Source organism: Synchiropus splendidus, chromosome 1 (assembly GCF_027744825.2).
Source record: "Synchiropus splendidus isolate RoL2022-P1 chromosome 1, RoL_Sspl_1.0, whole genome shotgun sequence".
NCBI classification, from domain to species: Eukaryota; Metazoa; Chordata; class Actinopteri; order Syngnathiformes; family Callionymidae; genus Synchiropus; species Synchiropus splendidus.
Window position 1 is genome coordinate 799,469 of NC_071334.1, and position 16,315 is coordinate 815,783.

Below are 16,315 nucleotides of genomic sequence, written 5' to 3' on the forward strand. Positions count from 1 at the left end.
CAGGGAACAGGTGGTTTGAAGGGTAAGCGCCCCCTGGTGGTCAACAATATCATGACACAAACCTCAGCAGCTGCCATGTGGGAGGAGCTCAGGGGTTCATGGAGACCAGAGTGTTTTTAGGCTTTTATTGTGAAGGATGCGTAACCAGGTCGGGGGGAGTGGCGTCCTACTGGGGCGAGGAGAAGCGGCCCATGAAGAGGACGGCCTTGCTCTGGTGGTGCTTGATGAAGAAGAGGAAGGGGTGGTCGGCCATAAAGTGCTCCTCCCTCAGCATGCAGAAGCTGGCCACGGCGGCGCTGGCGCCCACCGCTTCGCTGCCTTCCTCGTTCACCTCCACCAAGGTCTTGTGGACCACCGTGGAGAGGAAGAGCCCGCCCTGACCGCAGATGCCCGAGAGGTCGGCCGTGTCGGCGCAGAAGAGGTGGCGCATGCCCAGCTGGGCCAGCGGCTCCTTCAGCTCGTGCTGGTCCTCCAGCCTGAACCTGGGCAGGTGGACGTGCACCTCGGCGCCAGCGTCCATCGCCTCCCTGGAGGTCCACTCCTCGAGCTTCTCCGGGGTCAGCGCGTCCTGCACCTGCAGAGGAGCGCAGCCAAGCTCCGTCAGCATCGCCTGGGACCTGCGAGCGCAGCGCCCCCCAGTGGCCGCCCCCCCACCTTGAGCAGCGGGTCGCTGCCGTTGCTGGACTTCTCCGGCAGCAGGACGAACATGCTGAGCTCCTGGCTCTGGTACGGCAGCTCCAGCACCTGCAGCTCCAACTCGGGGACGTAGTTGTATGGCATCTTCTTCACCTGGTGCATCATCTGGACTGGCTTGGTTCCGTCCTTGGGGCTGTGGAAGGGCATCTCTCGGGTGTCGGCGGCACCGAAGCGCCACATCCAGTCGCCCTTGAAGTACAGGGCGTTGACCAGGGCCAGGCGGGTGGTGGGGGTGATGGCGCCCGGCTGCAGGAGCTCTTGGATCTTACCTGCGGCAGACGGAGCGGTCAGGGTGCGGCTGCGGCCGCCGCCTCCGCCGCCCACTCACTCTCCGTCTGCTGCTCCACCCAGCCGTTGATCTCCGCGCGGCTCTCCTCCGCCGCCCCCATGAAGTCCAGGGGCTTCAGCTCGGCCTGGTAGAACTTCTGGGTGCTGTCCAGGAACTCCTGCCGAGAGAGGGAGTGGCCAGGCTGGCACGAGTCCCAGTGACGGGGAGCAGTGAGACTCACCGGGAGGAAGCCCAGAGAGCGTTCCCCGAAGAGTCGGTTGGCCAGTTTCAGGGTGCAGGATGAGGACGTCGCCCGGATCTGGCTGTTGAGGCTCTGGAAGCCGCCGTGGACGTCCTGGCCGGGTGTGAAGGACAGGGCCTGCAGGTGGCACACACCAGGCCGGGGAGTTGGGTGGGGCCACCGCACGCACTCACCCGGGCCGACTCAGGCTCGTGTGTGGTCGTGTGACTCCCCCCGGAGCTGAACCCTGTGTGAGTGTGTGTGTGTGTGTGTGTGAGTATGTGGTGTGTGTGGGTGTGTGTGTGTGTGAGTATGTGTGGTGTGTGTGTGTGTGTGTGTGAGTGAGCGTGTGTGTGTGAGTGAGTGTGTGTGTGTGTGTGTGAGCGTGTGTGTATACGTGTGTGTGAGTGTGTGTGTGAGTGAGTGTGTGTGTGTGTCAGCGTGTGTGTACATGTGTGTGAGTGTGTGAGTGAGTGAGCGTGTGTGTGAGTGTGATATGTGTGTGAGTGTGTGTGTGAGTAAGTGTGTGTGAGTGTGTGTGTGTCAGCGTGTGTGTACATGTGTGTGTGTGTGTGGGTGTGTGTGTATATGTGCATGTGTGTCAGTGTGTGTGTGAGTGAGTGTGTGTATATATGTGTGTGTGAGTGTGTGTCAGCGTGTGTGTACATGTGTGTGTGAGTGTGTGGTGTGAGTGTCAGTGTGTGTGAGAGTGTGTATATGTGTGTGTGTTTATGTGTGTGTGTGTGTATACACGTGTGTGTGTGAGTGTGTGTATATGTGTGTGTGAGTGAGTGTGTGGTGTGAGTGAGTGAGTGTATATGTGTGTGTGTGAGTGAGTGTGTGTATACGTGTGTGTGTGAGTGTGTGTAAATGTGTGGGTGGGTGTGTATATGTGCATGTGTGTCAGTGTGTGTGTGTTACACAACCTCCCGTGATGCAGTGATTTATGGAGCCGCACCAGTGTGTTTACCGCTGCGACCGGTTGGAGAGGACAAAGTCCTGTGACACGCCCTGCTGAGCTGAGCTGAGCTGGGCTCGAGCGGGCCGCTCCACGCTGACAGGGCTGGCTGTACCTGAGCCATCTGGGCGGCCGTGTCCCCCCGCGCCCCCTGGTAGACCATGGCCATGGCCGAGCTGATGCTGAGCGGCGAGATGAAGAGGTTCTGACCGGGCTGGGCCCGGCTCAGGGTCCGGAACAGGTCCAGACTGAAGCTGTTGTTGGAGCCGCTGACCAAGTCCATGATGAAGACGAAGATGAAGACAAAGGTTCTCCTGAGGAGAAGCATCGCGAGAGACGCTCAGACAAACCTCTTCAGCGCCGCCACCGCCGCCCTGAGAGCGAGCGTTACCTGGAGCCAGAGCCTCAGCAGCAGGGCAGCCTGCAGGTCACAGGTTCATTTATACACAGCCGCGCGCAGCTGCAGAGGGAGGAGGCTCATCTCACGCACACACACACAGGCCACACCCCCCGCTGCATCTGCTGTGTGTGTCCTTCTGAGGGCCAGCGTGGCCAGGGTGTGACCCAGGAGAGGCTCCAGGCTGGGCCTCCCTGCTGCCCCCTCCACACCTGCTCAGACCGACTGAGGCAGAGCCTGTCTCTCTGTCCCATGGACCCTCAGTATGAGGCTTGACCCAGTGACCACTGGAGCAAAATGTCCTCACTAAGAGCGAGGCACAGGAACACACACACACACACACAGCTGTGGCTGACTTGAACAAATGAACCTGAGACATGTCAGGGTGTGCCAGTGTGTGCAGCGAGGAGTGGCCCCCCGGGGTTGCCATGGCGACGCTTGCGTAACAAGGCCTGTGTGCGCGTGTGTCCTATAGGACCCCAACGTCACGTGCCGCTGACGCCGCTCGCTCACGTCGCACCGGATCAGCGGCCTGACCTGCCAACCCTGGGCGGGCCGGAGAGGTCAAAGGTCAGCAGCTTCACAGGGTCAGGGTCAGGCGGAGCGTGGCTCCTCCGTCTGTGGCCCGAAGGACGCGGTGCGGAGAGAGATCAACCCTCCGTCAGGCCGCCGTCACTAGGGCGTCAGGAGGCGTGGTCTCGCTGACCCTCCCTCAGGAAGCTCCAGCAGGTGCCACCTGTGGGTCGGGTGTTCAGCGGAGGCAAGCTGCGGGCCTTTGCTTGTGATGGACGGACGCACCAGTGCGGCGTGCTGCTGCCCCCGGCTGGAGCTGTGACCAGCAAGCTAGGAAGACAAACGTGTGGATGTGCTGGGGCTTGGATGGCGAGGTTTAGAGGGAGAGGCTGGGGAAAGGGTGACGTCAGGGACGGTCCTCACTAAGACAGGAAGACAAACGTTTCTGTGTGTTCTACCTTCATCAAGCAGGAGGAGCCACAAAAACCTACCTGAGGTCGTGACCCCTTGATAGGCAGAAGTCCTCGTCACCATGGCAACGATCAGGAGACACGGCCCTCTCCTCTGGACCCAGGTGGCTCTTGTCAGGAGCAGCTCCATCCTGGCGGCGGCACCGCCGCCTCTCCAGGCAGAAAAAGGTGAGGCTGGCGGAGGTTCTGCTGACAGCCACGGTCAGCAGGGAGCGGTCAGCGCCGCCCAGCCGCAGCCCTCCGCCCCGCCTCCTCCGGGAACAACAAGCCGTCGGTCACTCCACGCTCCGGTTTGGTCCCTGGCAGCTCAGCTCCAACGTGTCTCCCAGGTTGGCGCCGTGATAGTGACCCAGGACCAGGAGCGTGAGGTTCCTCTCCCGCACGTCCTCCCTGGACCTCCAGCACTGCACCTGGTACTGACCCGAGTGGGACTCCTGCAGCTGGGTCATGTGGTCGTAGGAGTCAGAGGATCCCCAGAGCAGCTGCCGCCCCTCGGCCGTCCAGCGCTGTGTGGTCCAGGCTGAAGCGAAGGGACGTCCCTGCTCTCCTCACCTCCTCACCCACCACCAGGCTGGAGCCCAGCAGCAGCAGCAGCCGCGCAGCCATGGCCTCATCACTTTATCAGCAGGAGGAGGGTGAGCTGCAGCAGCTGGCAGGAGGCACGATAACACCACGTCTGTCTGGGTGGAGGACGGAGATAAGGGGGTGAGCTGCTGGCCTCCTCTGACCTCTGACCCCCTCTCACCTCCACTGACCTGTGACCTGTGACCTCCTGCGACCTCCTCCGTCCACGCTCCTCCTCCTGCCGTCGGCGTTGTGGTCGACCACATCATCTGGTCCTCACAGAGCAAGTGTGACACGTGAAGCATCGCAGCTCAGCATCACTTCTGGAGGTGAAGCCTCCAAACACACCAGTAAGCTGCTCACACCAGCAGCATTCTTCCTCTGTGGGAGCCGCTGGCCTGGACCTGGGTCCCTCCTGAGGTGGGACTCGGTCGCGTGGTGGCGCCGCCCGCTGCTCAGGTCCAGCAGAAGCTGGAGCCTGGTGTCCACTGATGCTGAGCTGAGTGGATGGTCAACGCCGACCACCCCGTCACCTTCTGTGACCCGGGATCATGATGATGCCTCCTGCTGGCCAGCTCTGATACTGTGCCGGTCCTCTGATCCAGACCTGGGCGGAGTCTGTTGTGCGAGCGGCTCCTCAAATACACAACTGCAGTTGGAGCAACACGAACCGGAAGCAGGTGAAGGTCCGGCTCACAGGGACGGACGGGAGCGACCCAGGAAGCGCGGCGTGTCTGTGGCGTCCGCACGTCTGCTGCCCTCCATCCTCCACTGGAGGACGAGCTAAAGTTAGTCCGCCCCTGAGCCCTGGATCATCCGGGTCCAGGAGCCCATGGATGGATGAACCGCGGCGTGTGGAGGAAGTGATGAAGCATGTGGGGGGCGCCGTGTGAGTGACAGGGTGAGGGATGAGCGAATGAACAGGCTCTTATGCAACAGCGTCGCGGCCCCTCTGGGGCTCCTGAGGCCCCTGGCTCAGAGGCACATCAACAACAGCCAGCCGCTAAAGATAGCCCCACTTCAGACGCCCCAACATTCCGCTCACTCCATCATCATAACAAGCCACATTCCCTGGAACACTTCCTAGAGACCCCCCCCACACACACACACACACTCCCCCCGTCCCCTCCAGCGCTTACCCCGGGACATCTGCTGTGCCGCTGCAGAAGCTCCTCAGTCGCCAGCCATCTCTGGATCCACTGGAGCCTGAAGCCCGAGGAGACCCATGAGGAACATGGTGGGGACGGAGAAGAAGGTCCTGGGGATGGCCGGCGCTCCCAGCTACCCAGGGTCAGTGGCTCACTCACACTCTTCGGTCGCCGCGTCTGTCGGCGAGCGTCCGGTCCTCAGGTGCCAGACTCGCCAGGTAGGACTCAAAGAAGACTTGTGACTCAGTGTCAGACCTGTGACTCAAAGTGGCACTCGTAACTTGGCTGAAGAGTCGTTAGCTTTGTACCTCCAGAACCAGACGGTCGAGTCAGGGGACGAGTCCGATGCAGCGGCTGCTGGACTCACAAAACCAGTCCAGTCTATAATGACTCAGTGACTGGTCATCGCTAACCCATCAGTCGTGAGTCATGTGACGATGTACCCGATCAAAACCCGGAGACTCTGACTCGTGACGACTGGAGCGTGTCCAGTCTGTCCGGGTCTCTGTGTCCAGGACCCAAGTCCAGGTTCTGCTCACGGAGAGGTCCGGCAACAGTGTCAGATTCTGCTGAGTCGGGTGAAAAAGTGAGAACTTGTGGACTCATGGGGCCGGGCTCCCAGGTCCGGGGGGCGCTGACACGCTGACCGCGGGAATGTCCGGCAAAATAAACCTACCAGACACTCGATCCCGAGGCCGGCCGCCCGGGACCCGGCTCTGGTCCACTGACAAAGCTCCGGAGCGGGAAGATCTGGGGCCGGTTAGCAGATCAGGGAACGAGGCCGAAGAGCAGGACAGAGGAACGTCCAAACAAACTTCACAGAGGAGGGTGGAGACATAACACTGCATCTCAGTGAGTCTCAGTGGCAGGAGTCTCAGTCATGTTGACTGTTGTGTCTGTGCTTTTATTCTGGTGGGAGGGAGCCGCCCGCTTCCTCTGGAGGTGGCTGGGGTTTCACAGGAGAATCATGGTTCCCTTTTAGGAGCCCAGTCCCCCCTGCATTCCTCCGGTTTAAGGGCTCTGAGGGTTGAGACCCCCGAGAGGGACCGAACCCCCCACTGCTGCCCAACTTTAAAAAAAGACTCTAATCTGTTCGGTGGCTGTTTCTGGAGCCGACACGCACCGAACACGGTCCTCCCTGCGTCCGGCTGACTTTCACTTCAGCAGCCACACATGGCGGAGCCTCTCGGTCCCCACAGAGACACCGCCGTCACTGACTGACAGGACGACGCGGGTGAGGATGGCTGCAGGTGGGAGGCAGACTCACTGGACTAAACCCTGTTGGTCTCACCCACAACTTCAGTTAGCCGCGCGTGATTAGCATCAAGGCAAACCACGTCACTAACTCTGTTCTGGTCCCGCCCAGGCCTGGTCCCAGTCCGAGCCACGCAGCGGAGCAGAGGTTTTCCTTAGCTCAGAGCAGCTGCTAACTCAAGACACTGTCATCTCAGCAGGAGGGGCGACCTCAGACGCAAATGCTAGCTGTCAGCGCCCTCGCTCCGAACTTCAGGATGGGGTTAGCCTCAGGCTAGCTGTCTGCTAATGCGAGCGATTAAGCGCGTGTGGGAGCAGAAATGAAAGGGCGTTTATGCTCCTCAGATTAGCGACAGCTGCTGGCGTCGCCGGATTAGCGCCTCATGAAAGTCAACGCCCGGCTGCTGTTTGTTTTGGTGACCGACAAACATCTTGTGCTTTGTGTCTCTATTTTCATCTGCCGCCGCCGTTTGTTAGCGGCGGGGCTAAAGTGGGGGGGATCTGAGAGGAAGTGAGCGAGTCCCCTCAGGCTGAGTTGGCGCCCCCGTGTGGACCCAGCTTGAGAGGAACGTGTCGGGCTGTGTTCTGACTGGAGGTGTTTGACCTGCGGGGATGACCTCTGACCTCCTCGAGCAGGTGTCACTCTTCAGCAGCAGGAAACAGAGTCCAGTTAAAGGAATGTGCCGGGGCTCGGCGACAGATGCGGCTGAGTCGGTGCTCCCGCTGAAGCTGCACCCTCAGACGGAGGGGAAGCCCTGTGGAAGGGTTTAAGGCGTCAGGCAGGATTTCAGCTGGTCAGTCATCCAGCTTGGACCAACGCCGCCGCCAGGCCAGCAGGGGGCAGCAGATGTCCGTTTCAGGACGCACTTGGTGGAGACATGTTTTTGCGAAGGCTCTCCTGATGCTCCTCTCTCCGCAGATGTTCGGGCGCCGGCATGAAGAGCGCCAGGCTGTCCGTCTGGGCCGTGCCGCCGCCCATCCCCATGTCGCCCATCGTGGAGAAGATGGAGGGTCTGAAGGCCATCAGGAACCGCAGCAACAGCCTGCGTCTGGGCCGACTGGCCTTCTACCGCCACCTGGAGAAGGTGGAGACCATGCGCTGCTTCTGGGAGCTGAAGCACGTGGAGCTGGAGGTCAGTCTGGCCAGGGGGCGCGCCTGCACGGATCGGCCACCAGGTGGCAGCATGTCATTGAGCAGCTCACACACAGTTCAGACCAGGGCAACACATGACAGGGAGGTGTTGAGGACGAAACCCTCACAGGAAACTGCAGTCGCGCGCTCGACAGCTGCACCTGCAGGGGGCGCAGTGGCCACACCGAGGACTGACAAGAGCCACGTGACTTGTCAGTGCAGGCAGCCTGTCCCGCTTCCAGGGGGCGCTGCAGCTGAAATTGGGTCTGAGCTATCAGGTCACCCGACTTTGTCCGGAGCGAGAGGAGGGGCCGCCTCTCTGACCCCACGACCTCTGACCCCGGCGTCCCTCTGCCGCTGCCTCTCTCAGCCTCCGGTGCTCGGTCCTGGGTTCCATTCCCGCTCCGACATGTGAACACACACCTGAGCGTGTGTGTGTGTGTGTGTGTGTGTGTGTGCGTGAGGGTCACACACGCGCACCTGCGGCCAGCGGGTGAAGTGCTGCGTCTGGAGTTAGGGGACACCTCGGACATTCCTCGGCTCTGGAACCCGACACCACCTGCCCCCTGCTGGTCTCGGAGGCGGCCTCTTCTCCTTTTAGGCGCCGGCGCAGGGGGGCGGGGGAGGATCACGCTGCTGCCGCTGCTCAATGTGCTCCGGAGCCCGGAGCCCGAGCTGGAGTCATGGAGAGCCTGCTGGGCCGAGACGCCTGGGTGGTGGGCAGCGTGTGTGTGGTGGCGGCGGCGCTGCTGTGGAGGCGCGTGTGGACGCTGCTGCTGCTGCCCGGCAGGAGGAGAGGCCCGAGCCAGGTAGGTGTCCTGCGCTGCGGCCGCGCCGAGGAGGCTCTGCTGACCCTGCAGCTTCTGAGGCTCTGTCTGAGACTCTGCTGAGAGTCTTCTGAGGCTCTGTCTGAGACTCTTTCTGAGGCTCCCTCTGAGTGTCTTCTGAGACTCTTCTGAGAATCTTCTGAGACACTGTCTGAGGATTTCCTGAGGCTCTTATGAGACTCTATCTGAGACTCTGCTGAGAGTCTTCTGAGGCTCTGCTGAAACTCTTTCTGAGACTCTGCTGAGGCTCAGCTGAGGCTCTTTCTGAGACTCCGTCTGAGGCTCTGCTGAGACTCTTTCTGAGGTTCCCTCTGAGTGTCTTCTGAGACTCTTCTGAGCCTCTTTCTGAGGCTCCGTCTGAGGCTCTGCTGAGACTCTGCTGACCCTCCGTCTGAGACTCTTCTAAGGCTCAGCTGACCGCCCGGCTGAGGCTCTTTCTGAGACTCTTTCTGAGGCTCACCTGAGACTCTCCTGAGGCTCACCTGAGGCTCTCCTGAGGCTCCATCGACGTCACCTCATTTGTTTGCATTGTTCAGAGCTGTTTCTGTCGTGTGACCTCTCCGCCAGTGACGTCACATGTCCGTCGGATCTGAGACCTTCCGGTGCCAGAGTGTGGCTGTGCGTCTGGGCTGGTGGACGTCATGTGGGGCTGCAGCTAACCGCTGCGTTTGTTTGGACCTGTTCTGAAGTGGGTCCGTTTCTCAACAAGGGTACGACAACAATGACTCCAGCCCTGTGAGGTCCACACACCCACCTCCTCTTACAGCAGCCGTTAGCTGGCTGCTAACAACATGCTAGCTGCTCGCGGGGGGGCGTTCCAGCCTGGTGTGGGAGGGGCCTGCTCGTCCTCAGTCAGGAGCCAATCAGAGGATCAGGAATGAAGGAGAAGAGAATCGGATCATTCCTCACGCCGTCTGAACAACAGCCGCCTCTCGGTGACGTCGGCCCTAGAGTCATGTGACGTGGCTGCTGGCGACGTCACCTGACTCACCGATGATGGCACGACTCTCGCTGAAGCTCGTGGGACACGTGGGAGGAAATCGGAGCATCCACAATGTCCCAGACAGCTCTCCACCGAACACTCCTGTTTCCTCCCCAAATCTCTCAAAACTCTGGACTCCTCTTCCAAGCACCAGATTGAGGGGTGTGGCTGTTGCCGTGACGACAGCAGGAGTGAGCTTCCCTGTGTCTGGCTCACCTGCGCCACCCAGCGGACCAGGTGTGCACCACAGTACAGCACCACGTGTGAAGGAGGGGTCTGGTTCTGTGGGCTCACGCTGAGGTGAGAGGTCATTGAAATCAGGTGGCTTTCATTGGTCTGCAGGCCTGCAGGTGGCGCCACGACCTCCACGCCGCCCCCCTGTATGGATTCACGCTTGCTCAGCGTGTTGTTGCTCTGAGCTCATGTGACTGTGGGGGCTCGCCCCGTGGTCGTCTGCTGCCCCCCGGTGGTGAGACCCTTAACCAGCCCGTTCCCAGAACGTGATGGTCTTCACCCTCCCTCCTCCGGCCCCCACAGAACCGAAGGATCCCCCATCATCCACTGGGGTCAGAGGTCAGCCCCTCTCCTCCAGCTGACCTGCTGTTATGTAACTGACGAACACAAACTCTCTATTTTTACCTGGTGCGCCCCCCCGAGGCCGTGAGAGCCCCAGGTGTGAGTGTGACGGGAACCTTCCGGTGTCCAGTGGTGACGTGCGGGTGGAAGCCACGTCAGTGCAGGGGCCAGTGGCTGAAGCTGCTGTGCTCAGTGTCGCCCCCTGTGGCCGGCTCAGGTCCAGCTGACCGACGCTCGCGTGTCCTGGAACAGCAGTCCGGGTCCTTGTGAGGTCCAGTAGGGGGCTGAAGAGGGAAACTGGATCACTTGACCTCTGACCTGCGAGCCGAGAACCAAGTGGGTCAGGCAGCTGAGGGCGTCCTGAGAGACACGTTTAGACGCATGAACTGGCCAGGACTTCAGGTCAACATCAGACCCGGATGACCCGGCGCTGGGCGGGACGGACTTTTGCACCGTTGTTTGTTTGTTTCTATTTTTTCTCTTGTTATTTTTAACCACAGCTACTTTGTCAGTTGAGCACTGGGGACCAAATCAGAGGTTCACACACACCGACAAGTGCTTGGCTGCGTACTTCCCCGGTGCTTTTGTCCTCGGTGTCGGGTTGCCGGCCCGGATGCCTGACATTCTGACACCTGCCTGGAGGAGCCAGCGGCTCGGGTGTTGGCTCGGCCCACTGCACCGCCACTGCCCTGCAGAGGAGAAGCCGCCATGACGTCCAGCCGCGTCAACTCTGCTCTGCGGGGCCACGGGCCTGCTCGGCGTGCTGCACGCGGCTCTGGACCCAGCTGGACGCCCTGTCCCAGGACGTGAGGCTCATGGCTTGGCGAGACCCTGGAGAAGCTGCTGGAGGGAAGCCAGCGGATGATGGGCTTCATCTGGGAGACGCTCAAGGCCTCCAGGCTCCTGCCGTGGAAGCCCTGGGGCCGAGGCAGGAAGGTCCATGTCAGGGAGTTGGACTGTTCCTCCACACAGAGAGAGCGCCAACCTCCACCACGCAAGGCTCCTTCAGCCGCGGCGGTGAGAGCGGGGAGAATGGAGGACGTGACCTCTGTGTCAGAGAGATTTGAGCAGTGGGATTGGAACCCTCAACACGTCGCTTGTTTCCCGGGGCTGACGTCAACGTTTGTGTCCTCAGGGAAAAGACGACAAGAAGCAGGTCCTGAAGAACCTGAAGAGCCAGAAGAAGAGGAGTCCCCCTGACTCTCCAGGTACCTGAGCACCGGCGGCTGACCTCCAACCTTGTGCTGACTCTGCTTTGGTCCCATCAGACCCTCTGGTGGAGCCGCTTCGTCCAGAGCAGGTGGAGAACGCAGAGGGAGGAGCTGAGCTGATCCAGCAGAACGACAGCAAGAAGACTTTGTCCGAGAGTGAGGATGACGAGGAGGTGGTCGTCTTCGAGGACTCGGAGGAGGAGAGCAAGTCCAGGCCCCAGCAGGTGTTGGGGGGTCCCGGTGAGGAGGACCACAGGGGGCCAGCGGAGCAGGAGGAGGACCAGGAGGCCCCTCAAGAGAAGTACGAGTCCTCGACCGGCGCTCAGGAGGCGGAGTCTCAGACGGCTGTTTGTGTGCGCAGCGGCAGCAAACGGCGAGTCACCGAGGAGGACCTGGAGACAGAGGACCTGAAGAAGAGCCGAGTGGAGGGCGAGGAGGAGGAGCCGCCGGAGGACACGGCCGACAAGGAGTTCTTCATCGGTACGCCTTGCTTTCAGCCATTCAGTCACATGACCACTGGTGAGCTCCTGACTTTAGGCTCCCCGGGATCAGATGGTAATCAGGTGTCACAGCAGACTGAAGTGCTGCTATTTTCAGCTGCTTTGTTTCCGGGGAGTCTGGGGCCCCCCCTCCCCTCTCTGGATTCATCCCTCTCTCTGGCCCCTCAGACTCCAGCCCCCCACCTCTGGCCCCCTTCGACCACCGCATCGTGACGCCCAAGCCCCACCAGATCGCCTCCTACTACACCATCAACAGGGACGAGGTCCTGGGCGGGTGAGCGACTCTGACCTTTCCACCATTCTGCTGCTCTGGTCCTGTGAGTCAAAGCGTCTTCCACCAGGGGGCGCTTCGGCCAGGTCCACAAATGCATGGAGAAGTCGTCGGGCCTGACGCTGGCGGCCAAGATCATCAAGGCCAAGAGTCCGAAGGAGAAGGTGAGGCGGCGGAGAGGAGGGTGAAGCTGCGGTCTCACTCACCTTCTGGCTCCTGCGCTTCAGGACGTGGTGAGGAACGAGATCCAGGTGATGAACCAGCTGGACCACTCCAACCTCATCCAGCTGTATGCCGCCTTCGAGTCCCGCCACGACATCATCCTCGTCATGGAGTAGTACGTGGGTCCGGCCGGCGAGGGGCGGGGGGGCGGGGCCTGGTGCTGACGCCTGTGCTCTGCCCGCAGCGTGGAGGGCGGCGAGCTCTTCGACCGCATCATCGACGAGAACTACAACCTGACGGAGCTGGACACGGTGCTGTTCATCCGGCAGATCTGTGAGGGCCTGCAGTACATGCACAAGATGTACATCCTGCACCTGGACCTGAAGGTAGAGGCCCCGCGACCCGCCCACGACCCCCCGGCACTCACCCCGCTTCTGCTCCTCCCTCCAGCCCGAGAACATCCTGTGCGTCAGCAGAGCCACCAACAAGATCAAGATCATCGACTTCGGACTGGCCAGGAGGTAAGCGGTGGGCCGGGCCTGCTGGGGCGGCCCCTGCAGGTGGTGATGTCCGGGCTGTTGCTTCTGGTCCAGGTACAAACCCAGGGAGAAGCTGCGGGTCAACTTTGGGACGCCCGAGTTTCTGGCTCCTGAAGTTATCAACTATGAGTTTGTTTCGTTTCCCACCGACATGTGGAGCCTGGGAGTCATCGCCTACATGCTGTGAGTCCCCCCCCTCTCGCCCCCGCCCAGACCCCGTTCTGATCCGACTCTGCTCAGGCTCAGCGGCCTGTCTCCCTTCCTGGGCGACGACGACAACGAGACCCTGAACAACATCCTGGCGTGTCAGTGGAACTTCGAGGAGGAAGAGTTCGCCGACGTCTCGGACCAGGCCAAGGACTTCATCACGCTGCTGCTGGTGAAGAGCAAGAGCTGGAGGATGAGCGCGTCCGAGTCGCTGCGCCACCCCTGGCTGTCGGACGCCAACCTGCACTACCGGCTCAACCTCAAGGTCTGTGCTCCCTGGCCAGGGTTCAGCCCCGTCGCCCTCACCTGCCTCCTGCCTTCCTCCCTCACCCTCTCCTGCCTTCCTCTCTCACCCTCTCCTGCCTTTCTCTCTCACCCTCTCCTCCCTCTGTCCCTCACCCTCCCCCTCTCCTCCCTCTGTCCCTCACCTTCTCCACCTCCATCCCTCTCCTCCCTCCACACCTCCCCCTCTCCTCCCTACGTCCCTCACCCTCTCCTGCCTTCCTCTCTCACCCTCTCCTCCCTATGTCCCTCACCCCCTTCTGCTTTCCTCTCTCACCCTTTCCTCCCTCTGTCCCTCACCCTCCCCCTCTCCTCCCTCCATCCCCCTCTCCTCCCACCATCCCTCCCCCTCTCCTCCCTCTGTCCCTCACCTTCTCCACCTCCATCCCTCTCCCTCTCCTCCCTCCACGCCTCCCCCTCTCCTCCCCCTCTCCTCCCTCCATCCCTCACCTTCTCTTCCCTCCATCCCTCACCCTCTCCTCCCTCCACCCCTCACCCTCTGTCTCTCTCCTGCAGAAGAACCGCTGCCACTCTGCTCGCACTTCTTCTACAGAGAGTTAAACAGGTGAGGCTCAGCTGTCGATGCGGTTCTGGTTCTCTCCTGACTCTGCTCCTCCTCCAGAACCCACTCGCCCCTCAGCGTGGTGCTGACTGGGCCGGGCCTGGAGGCCCGTCACTGGACCAACGCTGCTGGAACTTGACAGGAGAAGGAGGCCGCGAGGAGGACATCTGGACCCGAGACACGGGCCGGGTCCTGTGACCCGTGCTGGAGGTCCTGACCAGCACGCCGGAGCCGCGCCGCGCCGCGCCGCACCACGCCCTCATGGAGCACCACTCCACTCTTGCTTTTGTGTTGGACCACAGTGTGTGTGTGTCGGTGCAGCGTCCTGGGCTGGGCCGCTGAGGCTGGACCTATGGGACTCACTGACGCCTCCCGCTCGGACTCCTTCTGCCTCCTTTCTCTGTCTTTGCTTTCTTGGAGTCTTATGAGGACAGTCGAGGCCAGCTGGAGTCTCCTGGCTCCGGGGCCGCGCTCAGGCGCAGGAACACTGAACTACCTACCGTGACTGTTTGGCCTTGGATTCATGTCACTTTTTGTCAAGTTTTGTTGTGACGCGCTGTACAGAACAATAAAGTCCACGTGTCACCACAGAGGCTCAGGTCCTGCCTGAGCTTGTGTCAACAGGACGCCTGGCTGGCTTCCAAAATAACAGCGGGACTCGAGGTGGCGTCAGGAAGCGCCCAGTGGCTTAACCTCGTGGGGACCGGCAAAAGTGTCCTCCGAGTTCCAGGAACGGGTGTCAAGGCGGCACACGCACAGAACCGGCACCTGGCTCAGAAATCAACTGTCTGCAGTTCTCACTCCGCCCCGCAGGTGCCGCTGGAGTTTCTCCGGCAGCTCCAGCGCGCCGCTCTTTCTCGCGGCTTCCTCGCCTGCCCTCTTCCGGGATCCCGCCGGTGTCGCTCGGATGCTGGCTGGACGAGTACACAGATCCCAACGCTCCCGTGAACGGGTCGGACGGAGCCTCTCGCAGTGAACTTCCTCCCGACAGGACATGGCCGAGTGTCCGGCTTCAGCCGACGACAGCTCCGCGGCGAACGGGCGCGGGCAGAAGCCCAGGAGGGTGGCAGTCATCACCGGCATCACCGGGCAGGTGAGCGGCGTCTGCCCTCGCTTCACCGGGCAGCGTTCCTCCTCTCGTCTGCACGAACCGCCGCCTCGTTTCCGCAGACTGGGGTGAACGACAACTCGTTTGTTTGTTTGTTTGTTGCTGTTGAAGTCATTTGTTTGTTTGGAACAAACCTGTAACCGCTTCGCTCCGGGACTGTTTCTGCCACACATCGCAAACGACGAGCGTGACAGACGTGTTTGGTGGAGGGGGAGAGACAGACAGAGAGAGAGGGAGAGAGAGAGAGAGAGAGGGAGGGGGGGAGAGAGAGAGAGCGAGAGAGAGAGAAGGAGAGAGAGAGAGAGAGAGAGAGAGAGGGAGGGAGGGGGGGAGAGAGAGAGAAGGAGAGAGAGAAGAGAGAGAGAGAGGAGAAAGAGTTGAAGGGAAGGGGAGAGAGAGAAGAGAGAGAGAGAGAGAGGGGAGAGAGAGAGAGAGAGAGGAGGGAGGGAAAGACTGAGAAGAGGGAGAGAGAGAGGAGGGAGGGAGGGAGGGAGAGAGAGAGGAGGGAGGAAAGACAGAGAAAGAGGGAAGAGAGAGGGGGGGAGGGAGAGAAAGAGGAGGGAGGGAAAGACAGAGAAACAGGGAGAGAGAGAGGGAGAGAGAAGGGGGAGAGGGAGGGAGAGAGAGGGAGAAAGAGGGGAGAGAGAGGAGAAAGAGTTGAAGGGAAGGAGAGAGAGGGAGAGAGAGAGGGAGAGACAGTTGGAGGGAGGAGAGAGAGAGAGAGAGAGGAGAGAGAGAGAGAGAGAGATTGTCTTCATTTTTCAAACGCACTTATTGACATTTTAGTTGTGGCGAGCTTCCTTCCCGACAAGGTGTTAATGGTCAGTTGGAGAGAGAGAGAGAGAGGAGAGAGAGAGAGAGAGAGAGAGAGAGAGAGAGAGAGAGAGAGAGAGAGAGAGAGAGAGAGAGAGAGAGAGAGGAGAGAGAGAGAGAGAGAGAGAGAGGAGAGAGAGAGAGAGAGAGAGAGAGAGAGAGAGAGAGAGAGAGAGAGAGAGAGAGAGAGAGAGAGAGAGAGAGAGAGAGAGAAAGAAAGAAATCCGGTTGTGGTGGGGCGCAGCTCCGCACCGCATCCCGGTCTGTGGTGGCACCAGGTCCGGTCTCTCTCCCTGCTCACGACATCCGGCTCCTCCTGGTTCCGTCTCTTCGCACCGCGCTAGTCGCTTCTGTCCCAGCGTCTGCTCGAACCTTTGCACCGCATGACGTCACCGTCGCTGCTCCGAGACGCAGGTGTGTCGTCGTCATGGCGACGTGACCGTTGGAATGAGGAGATCTGGCGATTGTTCCGGCCCAGTGACTGTTCGGCGTCGCTGACCTGAACCGGCAGGTCGGCTCGGTGTCCTTATCTGAGGCGATCTGGGACCCGCTCCACCGCTCAAGTTTCTTGAGAACCGTCGCCTGTCCTTGGCTTAATTTGAGACGCCAGGGGGCGCAGTGTCCTCGCGGATTG

The 16,315-nt window shown here is 60.9% G+C and overlaps 3 protein-coding genes across 6 annotated transcripts in view; 2 read left to right on the plus strand and 1 right to left on the minus strand.

Moving 5' to 3' along the window:
* Positions 1-118: 118 nt before the first annotated feature.
* On the minus strand, positions 119-10,143 carry LOC128750108 (leukocyte elastase inhibitor-like). Of its 4 annotated transcripts, XM_053850440.1 has the most exons (8): positions 10,090-10,143; positions 5,247-5,510; positions 2,555-2,623; positions 2,279-2,477; positions 1,206-1,343; positions 1,025-1,142; positions 655-965; positions 119-574 (listed from the first exon to the last, which is right to left on the minus strand). In XM_053850440.1, the coding sequence occupies exons 4-8, from the start codon at positions 2,444-2,446 to the stop codon at positions 167-169; spliced, it is 1,143 nt and encodes a 380-aa protein (XP_053706415.1). In that variant the 5' UTR covers positions 2,447-2,477; positions 2,555-2,623; positions 5,247-5,510; positions 10,090-10,143; the 3' UTR covers positions 119-166. The 4 variants fall into 4 exon arrangements, with proteins under 4 accessions (XP_053706415.1, XP_053706332.1, XP_053706510.1 ...); XM_053850357.1 differs by lacking the exon at positions 10,090-10,143 and having other exon boundaries at positions 5,247-5,986; XM_053850535.1 differs by lacking the exons at positions 2,555-2,623; positions 10,090-10,143 and having other exon boundaries at positions 5,247-5,986.
* Positions 5,286-14,283, plus strand: LOC128749851 (myosin light chain kinase family member 4-like). Its single transcript, XM_053849849.1, has 13 exons — positions 5,286-5,397; positions 7,429-7,642; positions 11,162-11,234; positions 11,295-11,717; positions 11,906-12,011; positions 12,079-12,172; positions 12,236-12,345; positions 12,415-12,556; positions 12,621-12,691; positions 12,764-12,892; positions 12,950-13,181; positions 13,715-13,763; positions 13,821-14,283. Exons 1-12 carry the CDS (start codon positions 5,333-5,335, stop codon positions 13,757-13,759), a joined length of 1,704 nt encoding a protein of 567 aa, XP_053705824.1. The 5' UTR covers positions 5,286-5,332; the 3' UTR covers positions 13,760-13,763; positions 13,821-14,283.
* Positions 14,284-14,645: 362 nt separating this feature from the next.
* Positions 14,646-16,315, plus strand: part of gmds (GDP-mannose 4,6-dehydratase) — a 17,969-nt gene continuing 16,299 nt past the window's right edge. The window contains exons 1-2 of the mRNA XM_053853141.1: positions 14,646-14,866; positions 15,655-15,689. Of these exons, the coding sequence (XP_053709116.1) occupies positions 14,755-14,866; positions 15,655-15,689 (147 nt within the window). The 5' untranslated portion in view covers positions 14,646-14,754. The remainder of the gene's footprint in view (positions 14,867-15,654; positions 15,690-16,315) is intronic.

Bases quoted from the DNA above. Each gene is read 5' to 3' on its own strand.
- LOC128750108 (XM_053850440.1), bottom strand. From the start codon at position 2,446: ATGGACTTGGTCAGCGGCTCCAACAACAGCTTCAGTCTGGACCTGTTC. The intron at 1,143-1,205 runs GTGAGTCTCACT...CTCTCTCGGCAG, and splicing joins GCTCTCTGGGCTTCCTCCCG to GAGTTCCTGGACAGCACCCA. The intron at 575-654 runs GTGGGGGGGCGG...GCTCCTCTGCAG, and splicing joins GCAGCGACCCGCTGCTCAAG to GTGCAGGACGCGCTGACCCC.
- LOC128749851 (XM_053849849.1), top strand. From the start codon at position 5,333: ATGAGGAACATGGTGGGGACGGAGAAGAAGGTCCTGGGGATGGCCGGC. The intron at 12,012-12,078 runs GTGAGCGACTCT...GTCTTCCACCAG, and splicing joins AGGGACGAGGTCCTGGGCGG to GGGGCGCTTCGGCCAGGTCC. The intron at 12,557-12,620 runs GTAGAGGCCCCG...TCCTCCCTCCAG, and splicing joins TCCTGCACCTGGACCTGAAG to CCCGAGAACATCCTGTGCGT.